This window comes from Bubalus kerabau, chromosome 19, assembly GCF_029407905.1.
Source record: "Bubalus kerabau isolate K-KA32 ecotype Philippines breed swamp buffalo chromosome 19, PCC_UOA_SB_1v2, whole genome shotgun sequence".
Classification (NCBI taxonomy): Eukaryota; Metazoa; Chordata; class Mammalia; order Artiodactyla; family Bovidae; genus Bubalus; species Bubalus kerabau.
The window spans coordinates 25,863,675-25,885,075 of record NC_073642.1 but is presented as its reverse complement, the minus strand read 5'-3'; the positions used below and the strand labels follow the sequence as shown (position 1 = coordinate 25,885,075).

At 52.2% G+C, this 21,401-nt stretch overlaps 1 protein-coding gene across 1 annotated transcript; it reads left to right on the top strand.

The window, feature by feature from the left end:
- The first annotated feature begins 459 nt into the window (after positions 1-459).
- On the top strand, positions 460-21,206 carry CTSH (cathepsin H). Its single transcript, XM_055556591.1, has 12 exons — positions 460-615; positions 4,902-4,933; positions 5,575-5,680; positions 6,937-7,007; positions 7,657-7,761; positions 10,134-10,220; positions 11,009-11,064; positions 12,946-13,027; positions 14,498-14,566; positions 18,207-18,313; positions 19,939-20,064; positions 20,781-21,206. Exons 1-12 carry the CDS (start codon positions 525-527, stop codon positions 20,854-20,856), a joined length of 1,008 nt encoding a protein of 335 aa, XP_055412566.1. The 5' UTR covers positions 460-524; the 3' UTR covers positions 20,857-21,206.
- The last annotated feature ends 195 nt before the right edge of the window (positions 21,207-21,401 follow it).

Sequence of the window (21,401 nt, the reverse complement as noted above, 5' to 3'; positions counted from 1 at the left end):
TGCTCTAGTTTGAGTTCATCCCAAGTCTGAAGGGCCCATCAGGGTAAGGTGAATAATGAGGGTGGGAGATGGGAGCCCTGGCGTGAGGAGAGGTCGGGATATGGGGAATCTGGGCTGAGGACAGGCACCACCCTGGCCCATCCGGCCAGATCTGGCAGATAAGCAGATGGGCAGGACCCCTGCAGACCGAGTGGTCCAACTTGCCTTTCCTCTTAGAGGAGAAGAGTGATGTCCCCGGAGGAGAGGTGAAAGATGAGAAGAGGGTAAGAAGGAGGCGACTGAGACCGAGGGAAGTCGAAGGCCACCATCTCTCAGGAGCAAGGGCTTCCCGGGCTGTTTTGCACCCTCCACCTCTTCCCCCTCCTCTTCCCCCGCTTCCTCCCCTCCGCCCATCGCCCTCCCTCCCTCTCCTCCCGCCCCGCCCGCCGCCCGGCCCGCCCCTCCCACTGTCCCGAGCGCATTTTGGCCTCCTGCCCCGCAGCCCTCCAAGCCAGTGCGCCGGCCGAGCAGTCACAGCCGCCGCGATGTGGGCCGTCCTGCCGCTGCTCTGCGCGGGAGCCTGGCTCCTGGGCGCCCCGGCTTGCGGCGCCGCCGAGCTGGCCGTGAACTCTTTAGGTACGGGGACTCCGGGGACGGGGACGGGGCGCCCCCGGAGAGGAGCCGGCAGGCCGGAGACTCTGGAGAACTTGGGCGGGTCCGGACTCCGCGCTTGGGAGGAGCCGGGCAGCGCACGTCGCAGGCCCGAGGCCCTGGGGCTCTGCGGGTCGGGACCGGAGTTCTGGAAGGGTGGCCTGTGTGATGCGTGGGGAGTGTGGGCTAGAGAAGGGGGAGGTTTGGAGGGTGAGCGTCTTGCGGGACCCGAGGAGCGGATGGATAGGTGCCCGGGGGTCCCCCTTGCTCAGGGGCGCTGACAGGAAACGCCCCAGCCAGAGGCTAGCAGGGACTTCCCAGCCTTTTCTGGCAGCTCCCAGAGACTGGGCACAGGGGACGTCCCCAGGGGTGCCTTGAGAGCCTGTGAATGGGTTGGACCTGACCTTTCAAGGAGCCATAGCAGATTTACCCCCTGAAAACTGAGGCTGTTTGTTCCAAGGACCCAGGGTGTAAGGTCAAGCCCCAGGGCTCCCCTGTACGGCCCCAGGGCTTCCACTCAGGAAGCTGAGTGGTCCAGCTTCTGGCTGCTCTTACCCTAGTTCTGTTGCTGCAAATCCAACCACCTTCCCAAGCTAAAGGCTCTCCCGAAGGCCCTCCTGCCTTGCCCCTTGCCCACCACCCTCAGCCTCAACCCACCGCCCACAGGCTCTGACCTCAAGACCACCTGCCTCCTCACCCTGAGGACAAAGAATTGTAGCCAAAGTGCAGCCTGCTGCTGCTGCTAAGTCGCTTCAGTCGTGTCCGACTCTTTGCGACCCCAGAGACGGCAGCCCACCAGGCTCCCCCGTCCCTGGAATTCTCCAGGCAAGAACACTGGAGTGGGTTGCCATTTCCTTCTCCAACGTGAGAAAGTGAAAAGTGAAAGTGAAGTCGCTCAGTCATGTCCGACCCTCAGCGACCCTCAGCGACTCTATGGACTGCAGCCCACCAGGCTCCTCCGTCCATGGGATTTTCCAGGCAAGAGTACTGGAGTGAGATGCCATTGCCTTCTCCAAAGAGCAGCCTGGGGATAGGACAAAGATCCCTGAGGCTGAATCTTTTCCACTAGAATCTTGCCTCATTCCTCCTGACCCAAAGATACAAGGAAGCCCCCCAGTCTTGCAGACCTAGGAGGACGCCCAGCTCAGCTCAGTCCCAGCCTAAAGAAACCCAGCTGCCCGCAAGCCAGGGCCGTGTGGCCTGCGTGGAGGAGGAGGGCTGATGCTGGAAGCCGTTCTTCCAGAGTAGGGTTTGGCATGCTTCTCCTGTGAATAGCCAGATAGTAAATATTTAAGGCTTTTTGTGGACCACACAGTCTCTGTATCAGCTACTTAATTCTGTGCTGAAAGTAGCCAAAGGCGGTATGTAAATGAATGAACCAGTTGTGCTCCCAGAAACTTTTATTTAGACACATTGAAGTTTGAATTCAGATGATTTTAAAGTGCTACACAATGTGGTTTTCAAAAAAACATTTTTAAACGTGAACATTCTTAGCTCGTGGGCCATACAAAAACAAGTGGCAGGTCGGAGTTTGCTAACCCCTGTTCTAGATAGTACCATGTGCTCCCCGAAGCAGCACACAAAGAAAGGATGTATGCTTTCTTCCAAAAGTCACAATGGACTGCAGTGGGTCTAAGAGTAGTGTGCAAGGGTCACCAGATATCCTTCTGGCCCCACCCCAAGATCACCTCTGGCTTTTTCTCCCTCTGACCTCGAACGAAGGAGAAGTAGTGCTGGATTTTCACGCCTGCTTGTAGCTTTTGAAACCTCTGCAGGCAAACATTGGTCAGTTGTCCTAAACTCCATCTGCCTCAAGCCCTGGTCTTCTAAAGCCATCAGGCTTCCCTGGTGGCTCAGATGGTAAAGTGTCTGCTTGCCAATACAAGAGACCTGGATTTGATCCCTGGGTTGGGAAGATCCCCTGGAGAAGGGAATGGCAACCTACTCCAGTATTCTTGCCTGGGAAATCCATGGACACAGGAGCCTGGCAGGGTGCTCTGCATGAGGTCGCAAAGAGTCAGACACAACTGAGCAACTTTCACTTCACTTTTTCTCTTCTGAAGCCATCAGCTATAATGGCTAACCAAGATTTGCAGTCCTCTAAACCCCACACAGGGCATATCCTGGAGAAATGTGCATTTCTTTCTCAGGAAAAATGGCTGTCACTTGGTTTCTGGAACAGATCTATGACCCACAAGGAGAGAGCTAAATTCCACAGAACTGTGATCTTCCAGCTTTAGGGTGTGGATTGGTGGCACACATGTGTGTGCTCAGTTGTGTCCAATTCTTCGTGACCCCATGGATGACAGCCCACCTGGCTCCTCTGTCCATGGGATTCTCCAGGCAAGAATACCGGATGGGCTGCCATTTCCTCCTCCAAGGGATCTTTCTGACCCAGGGATCAAGCCTGTGTCTCCTGCATTGGCAGACAGATTCTTTACCACTGCACCACCTGGGAAGACCAGTGGAGGAACACGGAAAAGTACCAAGTGATACAGTACAGACAGTAAATCCATTTCCACACCCTTTACTTCCAAGTGTCAGCTGCTGGGGTCCTAGATATAATGTTTAGTAATAGAGTGCCATGTGATGTGGGGGTGTAGAAAGGAGTATGAGGAATTGCGTGACTTTGCTCTAAAACTTGCCTTCTGTTCCCAGAAGCAATAAGCAATCCTGCTTATCTGAGCAGAATTTCTCAGCCCTTTCAAGGGGCTGAGACAAAGATCAGAATTAATGCTAACCCATTCAGAAAAACAGGTAATAATCACTCATGAATATATAAATCCATGAGGAGGGCATTAATTAAGTTTAATTTACCTCATTAAGAGATGCCTCTCCAATGCAAGTTTACTTTTTATGTTTAACAATTACTTTTCATTAGGTATAATATATTTGACATGTTTTTAATCAGTTGGAGTCTTAATAATGATGATGACTTAATCCAGAATGAACTTTTATAATATCCAGAGGTATATGGGTCACCAGGAGTAACAGTAATTTAAATATATACTTTCCGTGCTTGTCATTGCATAAAAGGATACTAGAGCAATGAAGTATAAACAGATACTCCCTGGGACTTCCATTGTGGTCTAGTGGTTAAGACTCTGCACTTCCAATGCAGGGGGCATGGGTTTGATCCCTGGTCAAGGAACTAGGTCCTACATGCCCTGCAATGTAGCCCCCCAAAATAAATTAAACACATGCTCCCTTAGGATAAAATTGTGTGAGATGTGGATGGAGATGGGCGTTCAAGGAGAAAAAGAAACTGTATGAACTATTCAGCTCTTATAGAAGGGCTTGTTCATGTTATTGATGGTGAATATCACATCCTGATGTTATATGGAATTCTTTGGCTGGCATTCTTTGAATACGATGGAACAGTCGTATTTTTAAACGTCATTAATTGCAATAAACTGGTGTACATCCTTTGCAGCTATTTAAATTTGAAATGCAATTTTACATTTAAAAATGTACAAGGGTGGATATAGTAAGAGTCTACAAACAACTAGGCAGCCCGTTTTTGTAAATAAAGTTTTACTGAAACAGTCATACCCCTTCATTTTCACACACGAGGGTAGAGTTGAGTAGTTGTAACAGACTGTAGAGATTGCAAAGTCTAGGATATTTACCATCTGTCCCTTTTTAAAAATTACTGACACAGGGTATATAAGGGTTTTTAAAGTATTTATTTGTGTTATCATGAATAACAAGCTCTCTGTTAAATTCAAAACTTTTTTTTATTTTATGTATTTATTTTTGGCCTCGCCATGCAGCATGTGGGATTAGTTCCCCAATCAGGGATCAAACCCCCTGCATTGGAACTACAGTGTTAACCACTGGATCAATAGGGAAGTCCTGGCATATAGGTTTTTAAATTAACTTCTTAAAATATGACACAGAAGAGAACACAAATCATTAAATATGCATTTCAGTGAATTCTCATCATCTAAACACACTCGTGAAACTTGGCACCCAGATGAAGCCACAGAACATTACCAGAACCCCACAAGCCCCCTTTGACTCCTAAGTATTACCATTATCCTGATTTTTAATACTATAGGTTAATGGCATGTACTTTTTAGAATTAATTTGGAGCACAAAAGCAGTAAGAATTTAGTTCCTTTTCAAATTCTGCATTATATACCACCATTTTTGGTGCTTTAAGTTTAACCCAGTTTATTAAAATACAAATCAGTTCTCTTGTGCCCCACTTGGCTATAGACATGATCACAAGGCACCCAGACCTAATTTTTTTTTTCTCCTTTTTGCAGAGAAGTTTCACTTTCAATCATGGATGGTGCAGGTCAGTGTCCAACTTCTTCTTTCTGAAGTTTCTCATTTCACTGTTTCCTGTTATCAGAACAGACCGTCCTAGATTTGAGACGATGAAGGAGGAATTTCCAGGCCCCATCCCCTGGGTCTTTTCCACATGGGGATGAGTCAAACGCTGCAAAAAGATTTCGTTAAGTGAGTTCCTTCCAAACAGTGGTCTGGTCCCCAGTAGTGAAGTTGGCTAGCAGCCTTGGAAATCTTCAGATTTATTTACATTTTTTGTATTCAAATCACATTGTGTAGCTGGCTGCAAAATCAATCGAAAAACACTGGTGTGCATATTTTTGAAAAATGGTGATTTCTGCCATGAACTTGACCTAGTGCCAGTTGTGGCCTCCAGGGCTGATCTAAATGTGACAGGTCATTCACCTGGCCTTCTCGATCTCTTAACTGACTCTACGGCAGCTGCATAGGCTTCATTCTGGCCACAGGCCCCTGGAGGCAGAGGGGTTCCTATATAAACCCAGGGCAGTGTCCCACCTCTAATACAGTTTTGGCCTGAGAATTATGGCAGGAAGAAAACCTCCATTTCTCCTCTTAGAAGACAAGACCGTTACCCTCTGGTAAGCAGCGTCCTGTTTCCATGACGTATTGCTTGCTAATGTGTTTCAGCATCAAAAGAAATACAGCTCAGAGGAGTACCACCACAGGCTGCAGGTGTTTGCCAGCAACTTGAGGGAGATCAACGCCCACAACGCCAGGAACCACACATTTAAAAGTACGTGGGGACACCTTGCCTCCAGGCCGCTCATCCCTGGGAGGAGAGAGCAGCTCAGATCTGGAAAGAAATGAATGATTACAGGGTCCACTGGGCTGGGGAGTGGGGCAGGAGGAGAGCAGCCACCCAGGCTCTGAAGCTGGGGCCGACCTCACATTCCAGCTCTGCTATTGTTCTCTGAGATTCAAGGGGTTGTAACTTTAGGGTGTCCCTCCAAAGGGTTGTGGTGTTTCTGCTTTCTGAGGGTCCAGCCCAGATGCTGAGCCCCTGGGCTGCCGAGGGGAGCAGTGCTTCTGGACTCACGAGCAGCTCCTTAGGACATCTGCCTTCAGTCTGGGTTCGTTTCACTAGAAACACGCTACATACACTGAGGACTCAGAAGTGATGGCACTGTCAACTGAGTGAGTAACATGGGCAGAAGCGTGAAGTGGAAGGAAACCTCAGTTTGAACCTCATTTCTGCCCAGTATTGGCTGTGTCAACCCTGGGGGGCATTGATAGCTCTGAAGTTTCACTGGACTGTTAAGTGGAGATCGTAAGGCTCCCCCCGCCAGGCTATGAAGACGGAAGGAGGTAACAGGTGGCAGGCACTTGGTGCAGGTGTGGTGGTTCAGTACCCGGACGTCCACCAGACCTACTAACGGGGCATCTAAAAAATGGGTGCCCAGGCCCCACCCCAGGCCCACTACGTCCGCATCTCTGGGGTGCAGCCCAGACACTGGTACTGCCCCAGGGAATTCCGAAGCACAGTCAGGCTGACCTTGGTGTAGTAAATTACAGTTGACCCTTGAACAGTGTGGGGTTAGAGGCACCGACTGTCTACACAGTTGAGAGTCTGAGTATAACTGATTGTCTGCCCTCCATATATGCATTTCCTCCATATGTGCACTTTCTCTGTATCCACGGTTCTGCATCCCATGATTACACCAACCCAGGATCATGTTGCCCTGTAGTATTTACTATTGGAAAAAAATCCATGTATAAGTGGATCTGCCTAGTTCAAACCATGTTGTTCAAGGGTCAACTGTAAAATCAACTATACCTCAATAAAAAAATAAATTTAAAAATTTGTTTTAAAACAGTTCAACTGCGTCCATTCCGTTTAAAAATTTAAAGAAGCCAAGTTGAGGGCCTGTAAATAGGACACGAGGGACCGTGAGATTTCATTATTTTTTTGTTTCTTTATTAGTGATCTACTGAACACCTCTGTTTTGTTTTTTGTTTGATTGTTTACTGTTCTGCCTTCTCTTTTTTCAGTGGGACTGAATCAATTTTCAGACATGAGCTTTGATGAATTAAAACGCAAGTATCTTTGGTCAGAGCCTCAGGTGGGTATTACTCACTGGGACCAAATCTGAGTCTTTTCTGCTTGGCTTTTTTTTTCCCGCTGCGCTGGGTCTTCGTTTGCTGAGAGGACTTTCTTAAGTTGCAGTGAGTGGGTGCTACTCTCTGGTTGTGGTTCACAGCCTTCTTGCAGTAGCTTCTCTTGTTGCAGACTCTAAGGTGCGTGGGCTTCAGTAGTTGTGGCGCTTGGGCTTAGTTGCTCCGGAGCATGTGGGATCTTCCTGGAAGAGGGATCAAACCCGGGTCCCCTGCATTGGCAGGCAGATTCTTGACCGCTGGACCACCAGAGAAGTCCCAACTAATAATATTTTAGCATAAGTAATATCCAAAGTATTGCATGGGATGTACACTACAACTTTTTCATCATTGATCTAAAATTCAACTTTAACTGGGTGAACTGTATTCTTATTTGCTAAATCTGCCCTCCCTGTCCTAACTGCCCCAACTTGAGTCCCCCAAAGGACCTGTCATTTAGCATTTTGAACTAATAGGGTGCGATAAGATGGTTCTGACAACCATAATCTTTCTCATTCTCTTGTGGTGACTATTTTAATTACATACTTTTCCATCAGAAATGGGTTTTCCCCCCCTGAAAATTTAATTGTACAATAAAATTGTAATTTGTCATTTCAGAATTGCTCAGCCACCAAAAGTAACTACCTTCGAGGTACTGGTCCCTACCCACCCTTCATGGACTGGCGAAAAAAAGGAAATTTTGTCACACCAGTGAAAAATCAGGTATGCATGATGGTCCCCAGTTTTTCCTCCTAAACAGCCACATTTTCAGACAGTATGCCAGGAAGAAAAACTCAAGAGAATCCCAAAACACAAAGAGTAATATCCCCAACTCCATTATTTTTTCATTATCTCTCTAGCTACCTTCCTCCAAAAGGCCAGGAGGTCATTGTTTTTATGGATGTAGTTCCTCTTTGGGCTGAAGTGTACCCCTTCCCTCCTGCTCCACTGCCCTGTCTAAAGCTCCCCGCTGGCCCTGGGTCTCTTCTAGTCACCCTAAACATCTGTGCCCTTCTGTAACTGGATACGGGACCCCATTCCTACACATCTTTTCTTCCTGTCCTCCATCCACTCCACAAGGCACCAGGTCCAGCCCCTCCCTCGCCCTCTGCCTCCCTCAAGGGAGCTGCAGGTGGTCAACGAACAGCATGGAACCCCGCATTGCAGACGTGCTCTGAAGAGCGCCTCCTGCACGACACAGCGTGCCAGGCAAGGCAAGTGGTGGCACGTTCCTGCACTGAGGGCTGAGGGTCCCGCACACTGCTGGGTCCTGGAGAGTCTGGGCCCTGCTGTCCCCGGAAGCGACGGTGCAGTGGCCATCTTCAGAAGCATTCCCACCTCTTGCTCCCAGGAAACACAGGGTGAAGGTTGCCTTCCTGGTAGCACTTGGCTTTCCACTGAAACTCGCCATGAGAAACATTTTCTCCTTTTCCTGAAATCCACGTGACGCAGCCATGATGCCCCCAGGCTCACTGAATTCCCAGAGCCTGCCTAGTGAGCTAGACGGTTCAACGAGAACCCAGAAGCCAAAACGAGCCTCCACTTCAGCAGAGGGGTAGGATGAAGTCAGTCCCCTCCCCCAAGACCCCAGGGTGGCTTTTAACCATCTGAGAATCCCGGGACAGTTCAAAGCCCAACAGGTATTCAATGTGGAAGCCTGAACCCCCTCACCCTCTGGGCAAGGAAGAAGCAGAGGTCTGCCAAGGATGTTCTGGGTCCTCTCGCTAGCTAGCTATCAGGCAGGAGAGAGACCCCTGAGCAGAGGGGCCGGAACAAGGTGGTCACCCCTGTGGGTGTGTATGGGCTCTCACTATAGCCACAATATGGTTACAGGTGTGAAGACAGGATCTGACATTAGCTCAGTAGCCTCAAGGGAGGCTGAAGGTGCAAAGCAAGTGGGTCTCCGCTCAAGGCCTGCTCTGTCTCTTTCCTCAGTGGCCAAGCCCACCTCCTTGACCAGAGATCAGGCCCTCCCCTCCCGCTGCCAAGGGAAGGATTTGAGAGGAAGAGACTGGGGATGGGGGGAGGGTGAAGGCTCTTTCCAGGAGACAAGCAAGGAGGAGTGGACAAGAACAGTGAGGAAAGGATCTTAGGAGATGTTTCAGAAGTAGTCTATGGACGGTTGAGCCAGTGAAGGGCAGAAAAGGGACAAAGATGGGGATAAGAGAAAGATGCTGACAGCAGCTGGTGTTACTGAGCCCGTGGGGTAACTGCATGACTGGCAAGATCTTATCTGCACTTCTGACAGTTCTGTGGGGCAAGCATGGTGGTTCCCGTTTTACAAGTGATGAAACTGGGGGATGGGGAGACACCCCTTGCCCAGCTCACATAGTGGGTGGGGGCAGGACTGTGATCTGAAGTAGGCGACACCTGGCCCCAATGAGGTGTCAGGAGACTGGTCAGTGGCCGTGATCATGGTAGAGGACAGGGAGATGGATGGCTGGGCAGGACACACAGGGTCTATGGTGTCTGGGGTGTATACTGGTGGGGTCCTCTGGGAGACAGGTGGTCTGGGTCTGGGCAGAGGTCAGAGCTGAAGTGGGGTCTGGGAAGTTGTTAGTTTAAAAGGACTGTGGGTGAGATTGGAGGGGGAAAGGTGAGAGAGAAGGTTCTGGAAACAGGACTTTGGTGAGTCCTTCTGTTGGGAGCAGTGGAAAGAAGAGAAGCCAGCAGGAGATTCAGAAGCAGAGAGACTTCCCAGGCAGTCCAGTGGTTAAGACTCTGAACTTCCACTGCAGAGGGCGTGGGTCGATGCCTGGTTGGGGAATTAAGATCCCTTGTGCCTCGTGGTGCAGCAAGGAAAGAAAAAAAGTAGAATGACATGTAGAACAGCACAGAATGGAGTCGGGAGGAACTCTGGCCCTTGCAGGACAGTGGGGGTTGGTCAGCGAGGGGCCAGATGGGGGAGTGCACAGCTGCTGCTGCCCTTTTACAAGCCTCAGTTTTCTCATCTGTAACATGCGGAGAAGGATGCCAGCCACTTGGGGCTTGTGAGGATCAGCATGGACAGATGTGAGTTGGGGCGTGGTCCACTGAGGTTCTTGGGAGCTTGAGGGGCCCAGGTTCTGACTCCCTTTCTCCACTCTGGCCTCCAGGGCAGCTGCGGCAGTTGCTGGACCTTCTCCACCACCGGGGCCCTGGAGTCAGCTGTCGCCATAGCAACGGGGAAGTTGCCCTTCCTGGTGAGTGACCAGCCGTGGGGCGGGGTGGGATGTGGGGAGTGTGGGATCAGGGTCTCCTCCTGCAGGGGTCACAGCTTGGCTCTGAGCCCTGACTTGGTGGGGCAGGCCAGGCCTTCAGGCTTCTTCAGGGCATTAGATGAGAGTGGCCATGTCAGCTGGACTTTGTGTCCCAGTCTCATGGATATTTGGCATGCAAACCTCCCCTGACGGTTTGGAAGCACTGAGGCTCATTCCTGAGTGGGTCTGGGTGTTCCTCGGTCTGGGAACCCAGGGCCTTCAGAGAGCAGAGCCTGCCTGGGAGGCAGCCCTGTAGGAGCTGCACCCCCTCCCAGGCTGGTCGTCTTCCTGCAGGGGAGAGCTAGGACCTGTGTATTCACCTCCGGAGCCCCCAGAGCAAGGGGTGACTGTCGGACCACAGCGTCCTGCATAGGGAAGCAGGGGAAGAGGGGGCTAGACTGGCGAGGGCCACCAGGGCTGGGGAGTAGAGAAGGCCTGTCCCCTCCCTCCCACATGCCACCATGGGGGCCCACCTATGTGCACCCTTCAGGCCCCTCCTCACCCTCTCACATGCCGGCTTGGCTGCCAGGTCATCACTGAGCTCTTCCCCAAAAGGCGCTGGCTCTGGGCTGGCCCCTTGGACACAGAGATGGACCTCGCCCTGGGGGAGTATAACCTGATCCTCCTGACCCAGAGCTGGCGGGGCCACGGGTGTGGTCGGCTCAGGGGGCCCTGAGCTGGGGGCTCTCCCAGTGAACACCTAGCTCACTGGGTACATGTTCCTTCTCCAGGCTGAGCAGCAGCTGGTGGACTGCGCCCAGAACTTCAACAACCACGGCTGCCGAGGGTACGTCCCAGACCAGGGTGGGGAGGCCTGGAGCCCCTTCTCATTTCCCGGGGTTACTTCTGTTGGGTCTAGGATGGGCCGAGACTCTGTCCTGGGTGGAAGCAAAATTGGCCCCGCTTAAAGAGGAGGATGGTCACCCCACATACCCGAGGTCCATCAGCTGGAGTGGGCAGAGCTATAAGCCAGGCCCGGGCCTGTCTGCTCCCAGAATCTGTCCTCTTTCCCTGTTGTCACTGGCTGTCACCCCTCAGCACATTTGGCCTCATCCACCACCCGGGCCTCTGTGTGAGTGGCCAAAACAATTCACAGAATGAGAAGCACGTTGTCCTGCAGAAGCAAGATCCACACATGGGTGTCTGGTCGGCTGTCTGCGAATTCTCTAGGGCAGCAGTCCCCAACCTTTTTGGCACCAGGGGCTGGTTTCATGGAAGATGATTTTCCCATGGACTGGGGGTATGGGGAGGGAGATGGAGTGGGGATGGTTTCAGAATGATTCAAGTACAGTACATTTATTGTGCTTTTATTCTAATCTAATGTTGATGATGACAGGAGGTACCGGTCCGCGGCCGGGAGACTGGGGTCCCCTGCTCTAAAGCTCTGGCTGCCCCAGCTCTGCAGGCTGTGTGAAGGAGCTTTTCTATAGATGAGGTGCCATGTTCAGGCAGAAACACTGTATTTTGCCAGGCCTGCTCTCTTGGCCCCTTTATTTATTTATTGAGGTCTAGTTTAACTACAGTGTTGTGTTAATTACTGCCATACAGCAAAGTGACTCAATTATACATATCATTGTTGTTCAGTCAGTAAGTCGTGTCCGACTCTTTGCAACCCCATAGTTATACACATATTGAAAAGCAGAGACATCACTTTGCTGACAAAGGTCCGTATAGCCAAAGCTATGGTTTTTCCAGTAGTCATGTACCAATGTGAGAGTTGGACCATAAAGAAGGCTTAGCACCAAAGAATTGATGCCTTTGAACTGTGGTGCTGGGGAAGCCTCTTGAGAGTCCCTTGGACAGCAAGGAGATCAAAGCAGTCAATCCTAAAGGAAATCAACCCGAAATACTCATTGGAAGGACTGATGCTAAAGCTGAAACTCCAATACTCTGGCCACCTGATGCGAAGAGCTGATTCATTGGAAAAAACACTGATGCTGGAAAAAACGGAAGGCAGGAGGAGAAGAGGGCAGCAGAGGATGAGATGGTTGGATAGCTTCATTGACTCGATGGACATGAGTTTGAACAAACTCCCAGAAATAGTGAAGGACAGGGAAGCCTAGCGTGCTGCAGTCCATGGGGTCACAGAGAGTCAAATATGACTTAGCGACTGAACAGCAACAGTTATATACACATACATACATTCTTTTCCATATTCTTTTCCATTATGGTTTATCACAGGATATTGAATATACAGTAGGACCTTGTTGTTTATCCATTCTAGATATACCAGTTTGCATCTGCTAACCCCAAACTCCCAGTCTGTCTACCTACCTAATGGCCTATTCTTCAAACGGGTTATTAGGGATTGACTCATGGTTCCCAGTGTCTCCAGCCCTCATCTCCTCCTCACATGCAGTGCTCTAAGACCTTTCCTGTGCACACAGGTATAAAGCCAGGCCTCTCGTGTTCCCCCAGAGCAGGCTCCCAGCCTTGCCTCCCGCCCCCTCCCAGCGGCCCAGCCCTCTCCCAGGCAAGTCCTGCTTCAGCAGCAGCCAGCACAGGAGTCTCCTGCAGGGAACCACGCTCAGGCTCGTCCTGAGACTCAGGGCTGAAGTCACGGCCCCCAGCCCCGCCAGGGCAGACGTCTGGCACGCCCCAGCCTCGGCAGGCCCTGCCTCTATCGGGGCCGGTCCCAGGTGGGCACAGCTGTGTGCGCTTCTTGCAGGGGTCTCCCCAGCCAGGCCTTCGAGTACATCCGGTACAACAAGGGCATCATGGGTGAAGACACCTACCCCTACAGGGGCCAGGTAACTCGGGCAGCCTGGTCTCCGTCTTCTTGGTCTGCAGGGCCCCCCAGAGCCCCCTATCTCTTTTCTCCCAACCTGGGTTCCATCTTCTTGGTCTGCAGGGCGCTCCATCTCTATTCTCCCAGCCTGGGCTCTGTCTTCCTGGTCTGCAGGGTGCCACATCTCTGTTCTCCCCGCCTGGGCTCCATCTTCTTGGTCTGCAGGGCCCCCCTGGGCTCCCCCCATCTTTGTTCTCCTAGCCTGGGCTCCATCTTCTTAGTCTGCAGGGCCCCCATTTCTGTTCTTCTCCCAGCCTCAGGACACACCCCTCCCCTGCACCCTCTTGAGGACTCCTACTCCCTCCTGAATTCTGTGTTGTCTCTTCATGTTCACTCCTTCGCCTCCTCTGTTTATCTGAGCCCTGGTGCTCAGCTGTCCTGGGGCCTCTTCGCCCTGTCCATGGCAGCACCATCTCTGCTCATGGCCTGGCCCGCACCTCCTGCCGAGGGTGCACGAGAATGCCATCTATGGGCTTCTACACTCCGTATCCATGTAGACAGTGCTCCTGGGCCTAGGGCCTCCCCTCTCACCTCAGCCCCGCCTGTGCATGGCCGGGCACCTTGACTTTCCCCCAAACCCAGGACTCTCCTCCGGTGTTGCCCCTCCTAGAAATGGGAGGCACCACCTTTCCCGAAAACCTCTTGGCTACCTGTGTCCCTTTCTCAGGGCAGTCCCCCTGCCCAGACCCTCCCCCCGCCAGAGACCTTCTTGCTTCTGCTCCTTGGTCTGTCCTATGTCCCTTCCCCCACTCAGCCCTTGGTCCCCCTTCATCCTGGATCCCCAAGGGTGGTCTGTCCTGGGGCCACTCTCCCCCAGGGGCTGCCAGAGAGGCCTCTCAGACCAAGCTCTGGGTACACTCAGTTCAGAACTCTTCAAAGGCTTCCCAGGGCCTGCAAGATAAACTCCAGACTCTCCAGCCTGCCTTCCAAGTCCCTCTGCCTGAATCTGTCTGCCCAGTCTTGTCTTTACTTCACTCTCTCCTTGGAAACCTTCCGCTCCCGCCCAGCCGCTTGCTGCTACCTAAACTTCAGGTCCTGCGTTGTCATCCTGCCTGTCTCTCCGTCTCAGAGGGGCTTGCTCTTCCCTGCACGTGTCCTGCCTCTTGTTGGTCATCTTCCCTGGACTGGCACTGGGCCTCCCTCCCCTGCCGTGCAGGCTCTTACTGGGTTCCTTTTCTTAGCAAGCCTCCTTGGACTGGGTCAGGCCCCTTCCTCGTGCTCGCACCTCTGCCAAAGCCAGCATGGTCTCCTCCCACTGGACTGTAACATCCTCAGGGACAAGGATGCCTCTGATTCTCTCCTAAGTGATCCCCCTCACCCAAGTCCTGGTACCTGCAGCTTTTGCTTTGTCAATGTTATCAAATTGCACAGGGTGGCGAGGGCGGGGTAAGCATCCCCAACCTGTATCCCATGACCTTTGCCCCCTGAACAGGATGGTGACTGCAAGTACCAGCCCAGTAAGGCCATTGCTTTTGTCAAGGACGTAGCCAACATCACACTGGTGAGTACCAACCCTTCCTTGCGATGGGGAACACGTTCTGATCAGGAGGCAGCCTCCACTGGCGTCGGATGGCCAAGGGGCATAGCATGGCAGCCTTTCTGGGCAGCACATCCCTTTGATTGAAAAGTTTTTGATTATCAGTGAATGTCAGTCACCGTGATGGCCGCAGGGTGTAAGACAGAAGGGATAGAGCAGGAGTCGGCGGTCAGATGCTCTGGTCCTGGCCCGTCTGCACAAGTCTTCATTCTTTCTTATCTTTAATTTTTGGCTGCACTGGGTCTTCACTGCTGCACTGGCTTTCTCCAGTTGCAGTGTGTGGGATTCTCATTGCAGCGGCTTCTCTTATTGCAGAGCATGGGCTTCAGTCGTTGCAATGTGGGCTCAGCAGTTGTGGTGCTCGGGCTTAGTTTTCGTTGCTCCATGGCACGTGGGACCATGGATTGGACTTGTATCCCCTGTGTTATTAGGCAGATTTTTAACTACTGGATGACCAAGGAAGTCCCAATATTAAATACTTTAAATTACAGTCTCTCAAAGATTACATGTACTTAACAGTGAAATGATATATATGAATCTGTGGCTATGAGTTTGGTTCACTTTTTTTTCAAATTCACTTGTTTGGCTGCGCTGCGTCTTCATTGCTGTGCGCGGGCTTTCTCCAGTTTCAGCGACCGGGGGCTACTCTTTGTTGTGGTGCACAGGCTTCTCACTGCAGTGGCTTCTCTTGTTACGCAGCACAGGCTCTAGGTGCACGAGCTTCAGCAGTTGCAGAACACAAACTCAGTAGTTGTGGTGCATTGGGCTTAATTGCTCCATCACATGTGGTATCTTCCTGAACCAGGGATTGAACCCATGTCCCCTGCATTGGCAGGTGGATTAACCACTGGGCCACTAGGGAAGTCCCAACAGTAGCTTCCATCTAATCGAAGTACGTGCATGCACTTGGCACTAGTAGCAAGAGTTTATGGAGTGTTCAGTTCAGTTCAGTCACTTAGTCGTGTCCGACTCTGTGACCCCACGGACTACAGCATGCCAGGCTTCCCTGTCCATCACCAACTCCTGGAGCTTGCTTAAACTCATGTCCTTCGAACCAGTGATGCCATCCAGCCATCTCATCCTCTGTTGTTCCCTTCTCCTCCTGCCCTCAATCTTTCCAAGCATCAGGGTCTTTGCCAATGAGTCAATTCTTCGCATCAGGTGGCCAAAGTATTGGAGTTTCAGCCTCAGCATCAGTCCTTCCAATGGATATTCAGAGTTGATTTCCTTTAGGATTGACTGGTTGGATCTCCTTGCAGTCCAAGGGACTCTCAAGAGTCTTCTCCAACACCACAGTTCAAAAGCATCAATTCTTCAGCGATCAGCTTTCTTTATAGTCCAACTCTCACATGCCTACATGACTACTGGAAAAACCATAGCTTTGACTAGATGGACCTTTGTTGACAAATTATGTCTCTGGTTTTGAATATGCTGTCCAAATTGGCCATAGCTTTTTTTCCAAGGAGCAAGTGTCTTTTAATTTCATGGCTGTAGTCACCATCTGCAGTGACTTTGGAGTCCAAGAAAATAAAGCCTGTCACTGTTTCCATTGTTTCCCCATCTATTTGCCATGAAGTGATAGGACCAGATGCCATGATATTCATTTTTTGAATGTTGAGTTTTAAGCCAGCTTTTTCAGTCTCCTCTTTCACTTTCATCAAGATGCTCTTTAGTTCCTCTTTGCTTTCTGCCATAAGGAGTGTACTAACCACTTAACTTGTGTTATCTCCTTTAGACTCAAGACAACCTTAGGAGATAAGGGTCATTATTGCCTTCATTTTATAGATGAAGAAAGGTTCAGAGTGGTTAATTGACCAGGGCTGCAGAACTAGAAGTGTAAGCTGGACTGAAACAGAGATCATGGCATTCCAGAACCTTTAATTGGGATGTTTCTGACTGTGATACATTTATCTTGAGAAAACAGCTGGTTTCTCTTAGACACACTCACCAGGGGCTGACCCACTCTGGCCCATTTGAAGCCCATTAAGAGGTGGATTGGGGGTCAATCCAATCCCTTTTGCCTGGTGCCCAAGAGAAGCTTGTCTGTGACACATGCAGGCCCTGAGGAGCAGGCCAGCATGGGCTCCAGCCCTCCTTGGCCATGAGAATGGCCAGCCCCATGACACCCACCACCTCTTGGTGGGCAGGCCTTCCTGGTCTCACCAGCCCTGACAAGGCCTTTGCTGAGCACAAGGAAGGAAGCAGCTTGCTTTCCAGGCAGTCATTTGCCCTTTGCAGCCAGGTCTCTGCCCCTTCTCCAGGGAGAGAGGACTGAGGAAGGCTGGTGCCCTGACCTCTTCAGCCTGCCCCTCCTTCAGCAGAGCCCTGGCCTCAGCTCTTCCTTATTTCAACTCCCCAAGGTCTCTAGCCAGGGGAATGGCCTCCTCAGCTCATGGTAACCCAGTGGTTCCCAGCACAGATGCTTTAAGAAATCCTGCCTTGGACCCACCCCAGAGATGCTAACATTATTGACTGGGGTGCAGCTTGGGCATTGGGATTTTTTTTAAAGCCCCCCAGGTAATTCTAGGGGCTTCCCAGGTGGTGCAGTGGCAAAGAATTTGCCTGCCAGTGCGGGAGACTCGGTTTCGATCCTTGGGTCAGGAAGATCCCCTGGAGGAAGAAATGGTTACCCACACCAGCATGGGTTACAGTCCATGGGGTTGCAAAGAGTCCGATGCGACTGAGACTGAGCACAAGCACAGCTGGTTCCAACTGCTGCTGTCTGCCCCTAGGAAGCCCCGGACTTCTTCCCACTGCCCCACCCCGACCCCAAGCTGGCGGGGCTGAGTCCTTCTCAGGCACACAGTCCTTTGCCAGGTCTTCTTGTTTCTACCGCCATCTGAGCCTTGTCTGCTCACAGACTTCTAACCCCAGTGTTCTACCAAAAACAGCAATGAAAGCTCCTTAGACTAGATTTGTGGGTGCAGGGGTCCTGGGGATGGGAACAGGGGAGTCCCACTCACCTCTGCACCTCTGGGAGCTCACGGGAGGGCTGTGGCATGTGGTTGTGAGAGAGTGAATGAGTCCCCACTGCACCCTGTGCTCAAACCCAAAGGGTGCAGGATTCTCTTGGAGCGAAGCAGGGAGGCCCAGCAAGGTCCAGGGAGGTCATAAGGGAGGCAGGGTTTCAGGGGAGGGGCCATAAGCAAATAGAAAACACAAAGGATCCTGGCCATTCTCTCACAAGAGGGCTGTGCTGTGCTTAATCATTGTCGTGTCTGACTCTTTGCAACCATATGGACTATAGCCTACCAGGCTCCTCTGTCCAAGTACAAGAGTACTGGTGTGGGTTGCCAATTCCTCCTCCAGTGAATCTTCCCAACTCAGATCAAACCCATGTTTCTTTCATCTCCTGCATTGGCAGGCAGGTTTTCTACCACTGCATCACCTGGCAGGGGACCCACACCAGCTCCCAGTGTCCAGGGCAGGCTCTGCTTATAAGGAAGGGCAGTTCCCCTTTGGTGGCAGCTTTTTGGTCTAAAACACCCTTCTCTTCCCTCCTCTGTGCCTGTTACCTACTTTGGAGCAAAGGACCACATTTCTCCCGTGGGGTGGGGAAGTGGCAGGGGCCAGTGTGTCCACCTGTCTGCCCCTCTGTCCACAGAACGACGAGGAGGCGATGGTAGAGGCCGTGGCCCTACACAACCCCGTGAGCTTCGCCTTCGAGGTGACTGCTGACTTTATGATGTACAGAAAGGGCATCTACTCCAGGTGAGCAGGACCCCAGCATCCTCAGGGGAGGAGGGGCAGGTGGGCTCCCCATGGCCGGGCCCGGGACTCACTCCGGGTCTGACTGTTTCTCCACCCATGCCACGTTTGCTGGCCTATAACATCGCCCTGCAGCCCTGAGAGTCAGGATCCTCGGTCCCCGAGTTGGGGAGGAGAGGAGTCACACAGCAGGTCCGGGGCCCCTGTTTGAGCCCAGAGCTCCCCGTCGCTCAGCCAAAGAGCTGCCTCTGGTGATAAACACCCATGGTCAAAGCTGTGAAGATATGAAACAGGGAAGGGAAACCAGCTGCTCCCAGATGCAGAATCCCGTGCTGAAGGGTCATCGAGGAGTTCTCTAGTGTGGGCTTCCTCTCATCCATTCCTCTTGCCTATTTTACAATGAGTGAGTGCAGCCACTTCCGGTTGCTGCCCGGCATCTCCTCAATGGCCTCGATTGCAGTCTGGCCAGTCCTAAATGCAAGCGTGTTCCAGGACTTTCTCCTCTGCCCTCTTCTCACATATGCCTTGAACTCCATGGCCAACTGTTTGCTGAGTCTCCAAGCCCCCTTCTGCCAGCGGGCCTCTTGAGCATTAGACCCTGAGAGGCAAGGGCCTCCCTACCACATGAAGCTGGACAGCCCGCAGGGACCTCAGATCCTGCCTGTCTCCTCCCCCTTATCAGATGCTGCCCCATGATCGCTGCTCAGAAACGTGTTGTCCTCTCTCCCCCTGCATCTCTCACCATCGCCTCCTTACTGCTTTGTTCCTGTGCCCCCACTAATGGTCCATCCTCCACCCTGAGCCAGTCAGCTTCTGAACACCCTTCTCGCCACACCACTTCTGCACACACACACACACACACACACACACACACACACACACACACCCCCATGGTCCCATGTCTTAGCTTGGCTCAGGGAGCCTCTATCATCTGTCCTTTCTCCAAGTTCAAATCCCATCAAAGACACCCACGTCCTCCCTGTTCCACCCTGCTCCTCTGCCCATGGAATTTCCCAGGCAAGAATACCAGAGCAGGGTGTCCTTTTCTACTCCACTGAGCACCCACCTTCCCAGGGAAGCCTTCCTTGCCCCCACACCCTGCCCATTCTGTTCCCACTTGATTGGGTCCGCTTCCCTTGGGCTCTTGTCAGCCCCCCAGTTGTCACTGTATAGAACCAGCCTCTTTGCCTGCCCGCTCCCTGCCAAAGGGAGCTTCCTAGATCCAGGAGCACAGTTGGGCATGCTGCTGGTGTCCCACACTTTGCCTTCACCAGGCCTGACACGTGTCAACAGCTCAGTTACACACTGGTTGAATGATTCCATGGCCACTGCAGCTCGTCCGCTTGAACACTTCTCTTGCCTTGTGACTAAACCAACGTTAACTCACCACCTGCAGTGCCTCCCAGTCCCCACTCTGGAAAACAATGCTCTAAATCACTTGCTGGGTGTGACTGAATCATATTTTATCCTTTCATCTTTTTTTTGGCCACGTGGCATGTGGGATCTTAGGTTCCCGATCAGGGATCAAACCCACACCCCTTGCACTGGAAGCACAGCATCTCAACCACTGGACTACCAGAGAAATCCCACCCTTTCCATATTTTCAAGCTTTTATTTTCCTTTTCCAGTACTTCCTGTCATAAGACTCCAGATAAAGTAAACCACGCAGTGCTGGCTGTTGGGTACGGAGAAGAGAAAGGGATACCCTACTGGATCGTGAAGAACTCTTGGGGCCCTCACTGGGGAATGAAGGGGTAAGCAGCTTCTAGGTCCCATGTACTGAGAGGGTGGCGTGATTGCCCAGGTCTGGGGGGCCCTCGGTGGGAGGGAGTGTGTCTGTCTCCTCCGCCTCAATGTGGCTTCCGAGAAGGGGCTGCTCAACAGCCTTAGCCCAGGCCAGAAAGAGGGGAATTTGAGGATGTAACCTTCACACCCCTCAAGAACCCTCCAGCAGCCCCTCTCCCATCCCAGACCCCAGATTATAATGACTGTGTATCCAGGCACAGGAGGCCGTTTGGTTCAGTGGGTTCTGTGACCACCGCTAGGAGACAGTCCACAACACAGGGCCCAGCTGGGACTCAAGCCATGTCTGGGAGGCCCTGAGGGAGAGAAACCAAAGGAACAAGTTTACCGATGGTGGACAGCCCCTCCTTCTAGAAGGGGCTGTAGTCAGGTGGCCTGGGGACATATCTCAATGTGACTTTGTGTCTCTCCAAGTCTCAGACTTGATGTCCTCATCTGAGGAGGGCTCCCCAACATGAGGCCAACTAGGCGAGGCTGAGAAGGGGGCCCTCAGGAGATTCTGGAGAGAAGTGAAGCAGGGACAGAATAATGGGAGAGAGTTCATGCGGTGGCCAAGTCAGGTTTCCTGGAGACCAGTAAACCCAGCGCTACTCTTTTGTGAATAAATGGGAGGGCCTAGCCCCTGGAGTCAGATCTTGGCCAGGCCTCAGCCCCTCCCTCTGCCCAGGTACTTCCTCATTGAGCGCGGGAAGAACATGTGCGGCCTTGCGGCCTGCGCCTCCTTCCCTATCCCCCTGGTGTGAGCCCCGGCGGCAATGACGGGTCAGTGGAGAAAGCGAGGACCAGGCAGTCGGGGGCCCAAGATCCTGCCCTGGAGGATGTGTTGGGAGACCACCCCTAACCCGTGGCCCTGCACTCTGCCTGGAAACCCAGAGAAAACTGGTAGGTGAATCCCACGGAGCAACAAGCCTGCCCACGTCTTCTGCTACAGAAGTCACCACCAGCCGCGTGCCTTACACGTGGTTTCTCATTCATCAATCCCTTGTGGACAAGGAATATTCTTTCTTCCCAGAAGGGCTGCATTTCACATTGGGGAGAAGCTCCACTGTCTCCTCTGTGGTCTTTTAATAAACCTGCAGTGGGCACCTCCTGAGCCAGGTCTGTGCTGTGGGCTGGGGTCTGGGTCTGTCTCCAGGCCATCTCCTAAGAGGGAGGCACCCGGGGGTGGCTGGCTCTCTGGCTGGAAGGATGGCATGCAAGGGTGCTGGTGCAGCTATCTCCCAGGTGGGGGACCCTGGATGAAAGAGCAGATTTGCTTGATGTTTTGAGCATGTGGGGAGGGAGGAGG